At 41.9% G+C, this 11,951-nt stretch overlaps 1 protein-coding gene across 1 annotated transcript; it reads left to right on the forward strand.

Annotated features, from left to right (window-relative positions):
* Positions 1-16: 16 nt before the first annotated feature.
* LOC134509654 (E3 ubiquitin-protein ligase RBBP6-like) lies at positions 17-8,178 on the forward strand. Its single transcript, XM_063322235.1, has 4 exons — positions 17-230; positions 2,776-2,875; positions 4,932-4,968; positions 8,098-8,178. The coding sequence occupies exons 1-4, from the start codon at positions 29-31 to the stop codon at positions 8,176-8,178; spliced, it is 420 nt and encodes a 139-aa protein (XP_063178305.1). The 5' UTR covers positions 17-28.
* Positions 8,179-11,951: the final 3,773 nt, after the last annotated feature.

Genomic DNA, 11,951 nt, shown 5'->3' on the forward strand with positions numbered 1-11,951 from the left:
GAGGCCGTGACGCCATCTGCTGTGGTAGATGCCTTTGCGTAGCAGGCACCGCCTGGCCCCGACCATGTCTGCTGTGCATTATAAGTTCTTCTCCAAGCTGAAGTACGATATAGTCACCTTCGACGGCCTCCACATCTCCCTCTGCGACCTCAAGTGCCGGATCATGGGCCGTGAGAAGCTGAAGGCGGCCAACTGTGACCTGCAGATCAGCAACGCCCAGACCGAAGAAGGTGCGTGGGGGCGCGGGGCCTCAGGGCAGTGAGGAAAAAGCATGTGCTTCACTAGGTTCCCTTAAACGTGGGGTTGCCGAAAGGGGCTTTGCCTAAAGGGCCTAAAGGGGCTAACTTTCCTGCTTCAAAGAGCATCAGTCGTGTGTGGCAGTGACACGATCCTCCTCTAGGTAGGTTGTGTTGCACTTTGACCTTTGTAAAATGAGTGTAATCTTTTGTACACTGGTGGCACAGATACTTAGTGAAGGTAAGGGTGTTTTCCATGCGAAAACACCAAAATACCCCAGTGGTTTTCAGAGCACAGCTAGAGAATACGTTTTGGTGTAATATGTATGAATGCCAACTTTTTTGGTTTATATGCATAACCGTTACTTCCAATTGTTACTTCCAGTTGTTATTCGTCAGATGTAGATGCTTAAACTCACCTTCAGAAAAAAAAGGGAAAAAAAAAACAGACCGGGATTTTCTGCCTCAGTGGGATGTTTGGAATTCCTAGATGCGGACATAACAGTATTGCATTTTATACCTTTGTCTGTGCAGCAGTCCTGACAAAATGTTGAAATGATCTTGGAAAGAACAAAGTGAAGCTTGAGTGAAGATGGCCTCCTTGTTCAGATTTTTCTGAGTACTCCAAGCTTTTACAGTTCAGTAACTGCTACTTTTCACAATGGAAATCTAGTAATAGAAGCAAAGCTAGTATGAGGTAAAAGTAAACAGGATTTTAAAGCTCAGTGGAAAAATATGAGATGATGCTTTTAGAGATGACAGGAAGGCAAAGGGATGGTTGGGACCTATTTTACAGAGGGGGTGGGGGGATGTCCTCTTCCATGCTTACTCTAGAGGCATGTTCTGTAAGGGCAGAATTCCCTTCAAAAAGCCCATACTCAGGAATAGCGCATTTAAACTTGCCTCCTTTTAATTTGATCTGAATTTCTTATCATAGATGTTCTCACAATACCGTGGTAGAACAGTAAACTCCAGAACTCAGGTTTCTTGAGTACTCTTTCCTGCCCTGTAACATTCTGTCTCAAACCCCTTGGAGAATGTGCTATTCTGCTTATCAGGCAAAAGACAAAAAAATATAAAACCAAAAATGGGACTCTGAACGCTCTTGGGTGATTAGTTTTAAGGAAGAAGAGTGCTCTTCTAAGACTGTCTCTGCAGCTCGGAACTTGCTCGAGTTCAGTGTTACAGCACGCACTTGACGGTTTTAGTAATGATGTGATGCGATGTCTTCAAAACAAACTCCCGCTAACTCCAAAGGAAGTCATGCCCATAGGAAGAATATACTGAAAAATGATGCATAAATTGTGAACTATTCCTATTTTGGGTCTGATCCCTGAGCAAAATCTCCCTGACAGAGCTTGGCTTCATATCCAGTATCTTTGGTTTTCAGGCCATCGTTCTGCAAAGGTAAGGGCTTTTAGCATTTGAAACTGTAGGCAGATTACGGGGAATGGCTGCTGGTAGTGCTTTAAAACAGTTAGTCATATCCAGCTGGTGTAAGTACAATAGACAACCATTCTCATGGGAAGGTCTTTGCATTTTAAGCTTGCTCAGTCCGAGTGTCTCAGGTAGTAAGGGCAGGGTTTTTTGGGTCGTATGTAAAAGGTCAGAAGGCTTTCCTCCGTTTCAAAAGACTGACAGGGTGTAAGCCAAGGCAAAGCACGGGTAGCGTCAGGCGCACACTGTTTTCTAAAGGCTTTTAGAGGCTGTCTTCGTATGTAGTTTTGTTTGAGTCTCTCTGCTCTGCAAGAAGGGAATTGAAAGAGTTCCCGTCCCTTCACGTTTAATTCAAAGGAGATGATTAGCTTCAGAGGGGAGATACCACTTTAGTTTGAGCCAATTCTGCCCTACTTGTGAAAGCAAGCTCAAAAAAGGCCAAAAGTTCTGTGATGCAAACTCTAGCACTGCCAGTTTGGGTTCCATTCAAATGTAAAGCACTGAGAGGCCGAGAAGTGTGGTTGTTGGTGGAAGATGCTCCAAGAAATAGACAGAGATGGCAGGGTCTCTTCTGCGTTCCGTCAGTCTTAAGCACTGGTGGCATTAGGTGAATCGTTTGAGTTAACAGCTATGGAAGCAATGGCGTTTTCATGCTTTAGCTCGGTGCCTGTTTTGTTGCAGGGCAAGCTAGACAGACTTTAGACTCTGGTTTATGCAGGTGAGACTTTGCTGTGGGTTGTTCTGCTCCGGAGATCTGTTGGCTTTGTAGCCTAACAGAAGCAAAAGCAACTTGAGCTAGATCAGGACAGAACCTCATGCATTAGCAGACTCTCTTTTAGTGACCATTGAGAGTGTTTTGCTGTTGGCATTCCAACTTTTTTTAAAAAAGGAGACAAATTTTGCTGTATGTGTTTGGTTCTCAAACCTGAAGATTTCTTGCAATGTACTGTTAGTGTGTTGAGACGATAAAAGCGCGATGTGACATACAAAAGTTTGCTTTTCTATCTGTCAAGGGATTCTCTGAAGTGCTGTGTAATTACGTATTAATCCTTAATCCTTATGAATGGACTAGGGTTTTTTCCTGTGTTTCTCTTGTTTTCAGAATACACAGATGACAATGCCCTGATTCCTAAGAACTCATCGGTGATTGTCAGAAGAATCCCTGTTGGAGGAGTTAAAGCTACCAGCAAAACATCTGTTAGGTAAGTATCCATAAACCATTGTATTCTTTCTAAGGGGTTTTGGTGTGATAGCTTTTTAAATTTATATTAGTTTACAGGGGCTTTCAGCTTGTATCTTTCTTGTTAAAGCTGCTGTTAATTTTTGTTGTCATGGGCTAGATTTTAATGTATCTGCCCCAAAGCAGGCTGACATTTTTAGTGCTGTTGGGACATGGGGTTCACACTCCACCAATTGTAACTTTTCAGATGCCTCTACTGGGTTTGTTCTTGGGGCTGATTGTTCTGAGACCCATGGTCTCTACATGGATCTCCAGATGGAGAAATTCCTTATTATATGTGTTTGCTTTTATTGCTTTTATAGTACAGGCAGATACACATTGTAGTGTCATCTTAGGCTTTGTTCCCATCTCAGAAGAGCCTGCGTCTCAGTATTTGACTATTTCTTGCATTTGGGCTGGAGGGTATTCTTACGGCCCAGATCTGGGTTTTTTTGCATACTAGCTATAGAGGAAAGACCCAGGGTTGCCAGCTGGCGAGCAATGCAAACAAGAAGTTTCATTCATAAAAGATTCCTAGTAGTTTCCTAAAGACAATGTCCGTTTAAGGCCAGAGAAAAAGAACAGTGTCCTAAAGCCTTTTGTGTGGGCATGTTACTGCCATAGTTGTTGCAGTGCTTTCAGGTACTCCCTAGTAATTCTGGAGGCCACAGAGTTGTGCTTCTAAACACTGGGGGTTAATTAAAATGTGTATGCTTAGTGCTGCGTTGTCAGTGCATCCTCCGTTTCTGATTGGACGGCACCCTCTCCTGGTATTGTAATGCTGCCCCACAATGAGAGGACAGATGCTGCTAGCTTCAAAGATCAGGTAAATACCTGTACGTGGGGATAAGGGAAGAATGGCACTGCTGTTCTAGCATTGACAATTCACCAGGCAGATGAGCTTTCTGCTCCTCCAGCTGGAAACATTGCAGAAGCCACTGGCAGAGTGGCTAAAGTTTGGGAATGATGAACGTACGCTGTAAGGGTGGAGAGGCCTTCAAAAATGTGTTACTCACCTTGTAGTATGTTCTTTGAGGTAAGTGGATGAAGAAACCATTGGGTGAAACCATTCGGTGGTCATTGACAGTGTTTCCTTGTACATGCTCCCCTTCGGGAGCTGTGTGGCTGTAATTGTGAGCCTGGTGGTGGTCTAGCAGTGGCAGGAAGCACGAGCCTTTCTCTTTGTACGTGAATTCCACAGCAGCCTTTGAATTGCCTCTGCAGTACGGATCAATGAGTATGTGGAATCTCAGCAAGTTTTCAAACGTAATAAATGGTTCCTAAAATATTGTAGCATTTTCAAGATCATCTTAAAACAAATTCTGGCAATCGAGGCCGCTATTTTCTTTTGTCCCGGGACTCCTCAATTGAACAAAATTCTAGAAACTGCTGTCAGGTGACATTTCTAGTACTATTTTGAATCCACATAGCATATGTAACACGTTTAGTGGCTGAATATGGTAGCCGTCTGAGCACAGTGGTTGGGCTTCCACAAAGACACGCTCTCGTAAAGACTCTGCTGCTGACATTTTTGTTATGTCTTTGTCGGATGACTGATTTCTGGTTCGCTTAAGGAAAGGTGCACTTTGAAGTGTCTAGACCATCACCGTTCTTGCTTAGAAACTAAAGTACTGTGTATGGCCCTATTTGTGATACTAGGGATATACAGACTGGCTAACGTTACCTTCCTGTTTTGATGGTTGATTATTTAAGAACACAAAATATAGTACTGACATGATGGGTTTGATACTTAGGTAGCAGAGACAAAATACCTGAGGACTTCCTCTTGTGCTGTTGTCTTCTGTATCTGTAAGTCTTGGAGTAATTTGTGACAAAGGTGAAATGTGATTTGGGTTTTGTTTTTCTTTGCACTGAGTGTACAAGAGAGAACAGTTTATGTATACGGATAAATTTCCACATTCAGTAGACTATCAGAACATAATGTTTTGACAATCCATTTTTATAATCTGGTTTTGCTGCTTGATGCTGGGCACAAGTGCTTTATTTTAAATTCTGATCACCTTTCTTTCTTCTTCTAGAAGTCGAACTGAGCCAGTGAGTGGAACATCAAAAGCGGTATGTAAAATCACAATCTCACTTTTTTACGTTTGGAAAAGGCGCAGCATTTTTCTTCAGGTTTGAAAACACTGTCATTCGGCTGCTGAAATAGAATTAAGTAACACAAGGAAATACTTGACTGGTAATGGTCTAGATCTTGATTTGCCACTTGGGTTGAATGCTATGTGTAACTACACATTTCAAAATAGTCCCTACAGTATAAAAATCACTCTTTGGTGGGTTTTATTTTTCATCTTTATTTTAAGTACTTCACTGCTGTGGTGTGAGGCATTACACTAACCCTGGACCGCTGGATCTGATGCCTTGATAAGCTGTTAGGATCACCTAAATCTAGAAAGAGATGAACTCTGGCTCTGTGTTCTGCGAAGAATGCAGCGTCTGATGCTCATGGAATAGTATCCAATCAACTTAAAATTGTAAGCTTTTTGTATGTAGGTCTAAAACCACTACGTCTTAATCTGACACCTGTAATTCTGTCACCGAGTGGTTCGAATTCCTTTTTGGCCATGAATGCATGAATGCCTCGCGTTGTGAGTTCGAGTTAGTTTACTGGCCCAGGGACCCAAGTAGTTAATTTTATGCATTTATGTAAACCACGTTTATAGTATTTCATCTAATTCAGACGAGTTTTTATTTCTTGAAAAGGGTTATTTTTCTTGTTGTTTACTAGCATGTGCATAAACACAAATCACATGTTCCAAAAGAAGGTTAACGTTCTTTTCACCTCGCGTCTTCCCTGGCGTGTCTGTGTCACGTTTCTGAGTAGCATCTCGCCATCCGCTAGCACAGATGTCTCCAAGAAAAGGAAAAATCCTGGAGTGGGAGGGAAGCCTCAGCGTTAGCTAGAACTACTTAAAGTAAATGAAAGACGAAGCAGAAATGTTTCCTTCTAGTTTGCTCTGCCTGGACCTGATTTGGGTTGTGGGTAGCCGTGGGGAGGGTGGAAGCCTTGCATCGCTCTTTACAAATCCTCTCTCTCTCTCTCCCTGTAAAAGCACTGCAGCCTCGGGTGCTTCTGGTGTTGGAGACACAATTAACTTTATTCTTAAAGCTAACTCACTCTTGGTTCAAAGCGTGGGCTTTTTGTTTCGGTTTGGGTTTTTAAATACCTGTATTTCTGCATGTATTTCAAAGACGAACCTGGATCTTAGTGTGGGAGGTAGAAATCACCAAAAAGCTTGCCAATCACTGTTGAACAGTAAAGCAGCAAAATTAAAATTAGTCATGATTTTTCTGAACAGGATGCACAAAAGGTTTTACTTTGAGTATTTCTTCCTTGTCTTGCTCTTGTATTAGCTGTCATTCTATACGTCCAAATTTGCGCTGCTGTCCTACTGTTACTACAGCCAAAGCAAGAAAGTGCCTCCGTTTTGGTTTAGTATTACTGTTTCGGTAACTGCGAGGATTTCTAGTAAGGGCTTGTCCTTAAAGGCTGCAGAAACGCAGTGCCAGGCCCATTGTTTTAGCACCGTCAGGCACAACCGTGATCCTTCCTGGCTGAATGTTTAGTTCAGCCAAGCAATCGGATTTTAGGAAACCGCTATAATGTACACGTAATGTTCCAGTAGCGCGACTAGCCTTTTCCTCCTGTTTTTGGTGCCCTTTCCCACGTGCTTCATGTGAGTTTCTGTCTAGTCTTGTGTTTGAAATGGGAGTTAATAAATTCACTGTCAGTTCTTGGTTTTTGAGGGTTGCGTTGGCTGGTTGGGTTTGGATTTTTTCTCCCCAGTTCTTCTGCAGTATTACCTTAGGGCTGTGTACAAGTTTCATGGAGGTGTTGTTTCTGCTTGATTGATTTGGGGGACTGGCAGGAAATACTTCAGTAGACATTTAGAGGGAAAAAAAAAGTCACGAGAATGTAGGATCATTGGAAGAGGAAGATGGCTGTTGGGCACATGTACTAACTAGTACACGAATTATCTATCGCCTGCGTTTGATAACTGTTTAGTAGAAAGGAGTGCTATCACCACCTTTAAGAAATCAGACTCTTGCCTGCAGGCCATATAATAACTGCTCCCTAAAAAAATACCGGAACTACTTAATAGTTTATGAAGCGTTATGTTTCACTTCCTGGTCAGTACAGGACTGTTTAATGCTAGACTCCAACAGAGCACCTTCCCACTCTCTGAAAAACTGCAAAACGGTGGTGATTGTGCCTGCCGTGAGAGAGCACGGGCCTGTTTTGCGCATGGGAAAGAGAGTGGCAGACGGAGCATGAAGCTGTTGGCCCAAATCTGGGTGTGCGAAGAGCTGAGCCACACACGGAGTGGAGACGGGTGTTTATTTCGTGTCTGCGCAGAGGTGGGGGCTGGGGGGAGCTCCACAAAGCTAGCACACCTTGGCTTACACGTTGTAAGCTTTCATATTTTACATAAAGCGACTGTAGTATGGCTTGTGGTCTAATAAAATACAAGAAATCAGTTTTCTCAGTGTCTGCTCTGTCCTGGTAAACACCTTTATTTCAATAATTGGAGCAGTAAATTTTTTTCTAGACTAGGTGGTGTGTTACTTTTATGGCTGATGTTTTGGACTGGTGTTTTTATTTGGGTTTCGTGGGGTATGGTGCGTTTGGCATTTTTAAACGTAGTGACAGGAGAGGCAGAGTTCACGTTTCGGGGCTGATATGCCGGTGCTTTATTTTGACAGGCACCTGCTGTCTTCACCAAAGTGTAACCGTGTGCATTTATAAATGATGAGACATGAACTGATTAATTTTCAAACTACACCGAAGATAAGTTTCCTGTAGTGCTGCTTCCTTCTTGAATAAACTTGAATTTATTTTCTGAATGCTCTTTAGCTGGAAATTTACAGCTTCCTTACCCCTTTGACTTTTAAGCAGTCGTGAGCATTTGAGAAGGGTCCCTCTCTGAGATATTCTGGAGCAGTAAGCTGATCTCAAATGGGTTTGGTAATTGTAGTTTCTTCTCATTAACCTCATTAACCACACTCTTAAGCTGTCGTAGGTCTGGGCTTTGCTTTGAACAAATACAAGTTCCAGTGGGTTGGAAATGCCGCTTTCAGTGACAGTCAGAGGCTATAGTGCAGGCTTTGGGACTACAGTAGAGGTTAGCTATTGCCGTGTTTTGATTGTAGAACTTGACTGTGTGTTTCTTTTCTTGTGAACAGATTGGTGACTCTCCTGCATCTATTTCTGTGGCCCAGCTTACTAAGGTATATGAATATTCTCGTCAGATACTTAAAAAATAAAAAAGCATTTTCTTTGTACTTTTAAATCTTATACTGTCATCTGTATCTGGCTAGCACTTGTAATTTGAACAAGACTTTAATAAAATTTCTACTAATTTAAAGTATTTACTTTAACTTTAAAATGTGTGTATATTTTGATACCATCCTATAAAGAGTAGTTCCCATTTTGGAAGACAAAAGCAGAGTACCTTATCAGCCTCAAGGTGATGTTGTAGTATTGGTCTTCTTCAGGACCCAGAGGAGCAGCACTTTAGCTGTCTACCATTTTTGATAAGTTTTGTTAATTTTGCGTTGGAAACAAACACAATTTTTATGGAAGACTTGATTTGTCTGTAAGCTGTGGACATTTAAGGGGGGTTTTGAACAGTCAAAATAGAAGCGTTTCTGTAACGTGGACAATTGCATCCCTATTTTTGAATTTCTAGGGATGGTAGTCACAGAACCTTTGTGTTCTGTGACTGTCTTCTTTGAATGCTGCACAATTTCATAAATTGTAGTATATGTACAGTGGAGAACGCAATCTAATTCGAACACAAACTGTGAATTGTGAAAATGTGCCCAGTTGTTTCTAAGATTATACCAATGTGTCTGTGTGGCATAATAGCAGATGTGTCCCTCTGAAACTGTTGTAATGCCATGTTTGGCTATGGAATCGCGTGCATTTTTGGCTCAATAACGTGTGACTTTGGCCGGGAGAGCACTAGTGATGGCCCTTGGTGCACAGACGTAGTGCTGTGCAATGAAATTACTCATCTTGAAAGAGCACAAAGATTAGAGGAGGCAGGCCCTAATGCAGAGGAGACAGTTCTTTCTTCTGAAAATAAAGGCCGGCATTCATTTCCAAGAAGGAGAGATCTCTTCCTGCTGGTAACGTCTTCCCTCTCTCACTGCAGAAATTAAATTGTGTACAATTGAGAAAAAAAATAGTTTGGAAAGCAGCCAACAAAAGAAATTGGTCTCTGTTAGTGCTGTCCTTAAACGTGTCCTTGGTTCTGTAAACTCCTGTGAAGTTTTGCTCGAAAAAGTGAAAAACCATCCAAGCGGTGTACACATTTAAGCTTTTGAGAGAATTTAACTATTTCAGAAAAATGCAGGAACATACCATAAAGCAGGTCAAAGCCGTTACTTACTCTAACCTCTTCGGTGCAGGCTGGCTTAGCATGGAGGCAAGGTGTTCAGAGTTCTCTGGTTTTTCATTACTGTGTATTAAACGCCATAATTGAATGTTGGTGTATTGCCAGTAATGTTTTGTGGGTTTTGGACGTGTTTTGTAAACCATTTGGGTTCAAACAAATTAGTCAATGATCTCTAAAGTTTTCTGGAAATGTAAATGGCAGTGATTTCATAGATGTCCATCTGGATTATGTTACTGTTGAGCAAAAGCTGTGTATGTGAAACAAGCATTTAAGAAAATGTTGAAACTAGTTGTCTGCTTTTGTGCATGACTGCCATTAAAACCAAAACCATGAGTGGCTGATCTGACCGATAGGTGCTTGAAGGTCCAGATCACTGAGAGTCACTCCCTTAGACCCTGCTCGTATCTGGACTAGTGTGTAATTTGAACATTGGAACTAATACGTCTCTACTAATCAGATGGCTTCAATAATTTGAAAATCTGATTCTGCATAAGGTCGATATGACAATCTGTGTGAGCTTAACTGTGTTTCTAATGTGCCTGTCAAATAATTCCCTGACGCCATGTGTTGAATATTTGCATGTTTTAATTACACAAGCCTCTGGTTGCGTATTCATGCCATTTAACGTTAGTCACTGAACGTATGTGCGTGAGGCATGAACTCGGCCTTCCTACAGAGATGGTGAATCTAAGTTTCCCCAGTGACTGGCTCAGAGCCCTGAATTGAGATCTCCCTCTGAACTGTGCTTTGGAGGAGGAGCGGATTTGTGTCTCTTCTCGGAGTGGATGGTGAGCTAAGGGATATTTCACCCATAAGGAACCTGAAGTTAAGGCAAAGGATGTGAAATGAGTTCAAACCACTGCTCAAGCCTTTGGAACATCCTGGCTATCTTCATTTAGGAACATAAGTATTTGAGTGAAGCAACCCTTCTGCTGGGTAAAAGGAGAGGATGAAAGGCTTTTGCCGCTTAACAGAATCACGGACAGATCACTTTAAGTGTGGGTCTTGAGATGAGACGTGCCTGCATTTCTTTTCTTAGCAGGACAAAAGTTTGGAGTCTGTTCCCAGAATTCAAAAGAGCACAGGAATTCCAAGGAGTTTCACGATGGAGGTGAAAGATCCCAAAACAAAGGGTGCTATGCTGACAAACACTGGAAAATACGCCATACCAACTATTAATGCGTAAGTATGGAATTAATTGGACTGACCAAAAACTGAAGGAGAGAAACCACGAGTGAATGTCTGAGTGGCAATGCAGCCGAGTTGGCCGGCATCTGTAATTGCAGGGGAGGAAGCATTGTCACCGTATCTTAACCTTAAAATCTGCCATACTTTCTAATATGAAAACAGGGTGGTCCTACTGTTCGTGCCCCTGGAAGTTGGTTAAACGTGTGGTAGGCTGAGAATCTATTTCTGCAAAACATTTCCGTAGTGTTTACACTTGGAGTCGTTCTCTCAGAAAGCTCGTTTTGCATCTGGTTTATGTTTCAAAGGCTTCTTGCAAAATGTATCAAATTGGACTGTTGGGCTGAGATTTCCTTCCCCTCTGCCTTTTATCAAATCTCACGTGTGAAACAGACTGAAGTTTTCCTGTTGCTCCAAACTAAAAATGCTACTGTGTGCTGACAAGAGTGGTTCTCTTAAAAAGGAATCGGTAGCACTTCTGTTTTTCTGTCACGGATCTCCTTTGGTAGGAGCTGTAACATAGACTTCGTTCACTTATAAAATGCAATTACTCGAAGGCCAACTCTATCCTGAGCCTGCAATTTATATTTACCCTCTGGCAAAGGAGGGCTGGGATTCATTTCCCCTGATTTCTAGCCGTCAAAAAATGATTTTTCTAAGTCTGAGCTAATTTCTTAGTTGATCCAATGAATGGTAGAGTTCTGCAGAAGGAAAATTGTTCCCCCCTCCCTTCTCTGGCAGTTGAAACTAAATGCCTATGTTTTAGAAGGCTAATGCGGAGTGAGAATAATTCCATCCATTATCTTCCTTTGATAAAATTAAAAGCTTGGAACAGTTTTCATATTCACATCTTTAACTTTTTTCTTTTTCCTTCCCCACCCCACCCTCCAGGGAAGCTTCTGCTAGAGGAAAGAAGGAAAAGCCGCCCTTTTTACCCTCATCCTCTGATGATCCGATTCCAGATGAGTTGCTGTGTCCCATTTGTAGAGATACGATAACCGATGCAGTTGTTATTGCTTGCTGCGGAAACAGTTTTTGTGGCGAATGTAAGTGTTACTCCCCTGATTGTTGATTCAAAACCTGATCTTCTGAAAGCAGAAATAGGAGACAACTAAATGATTGTGTTACCACTTCTATTTACTACTTAAGTATCCCCTGAGTAGGAAAAGAATTTTCTCACATAAAGGAAAGAAAAATAAGGCAGAAAGCTTTTTTTGCTTTTTATACATGTAGTTAAATCCTCTTTACACGCGGAGGGATGATTATGAGAAGAGTGCGTAATTGTGCAGGTGATTACAGGATTAGATAGTGAATGCCTTTAGTGTCTTTCTCTCACACAAAATTATGTGGCCAACTCTGGTGACTTGCTGTGGTCTGCAACAAGCGGATAGTTAGGCATTTAATCCACATTCTTCTCCACAGGAGAGTTGGTTAAAGCCGGCAGAACTCAAC

This window comes from Chroicocephalus ridibundus, unplaced genomic scaffold, assembly GCF_963924245.1.
Source record: "Chroicocephalus ridibundus unplaced genomic scaffold, bChrRid1.1 SCAFFOLD_26, whole genome shotgun sequence".
NCBI classification, from domain to species: Eukaryota; Metazoa; Chordata; class Aves; order Charadriiformes; family Laridae; genus Chroicocephalus; species Chroicocephalus ridibundus.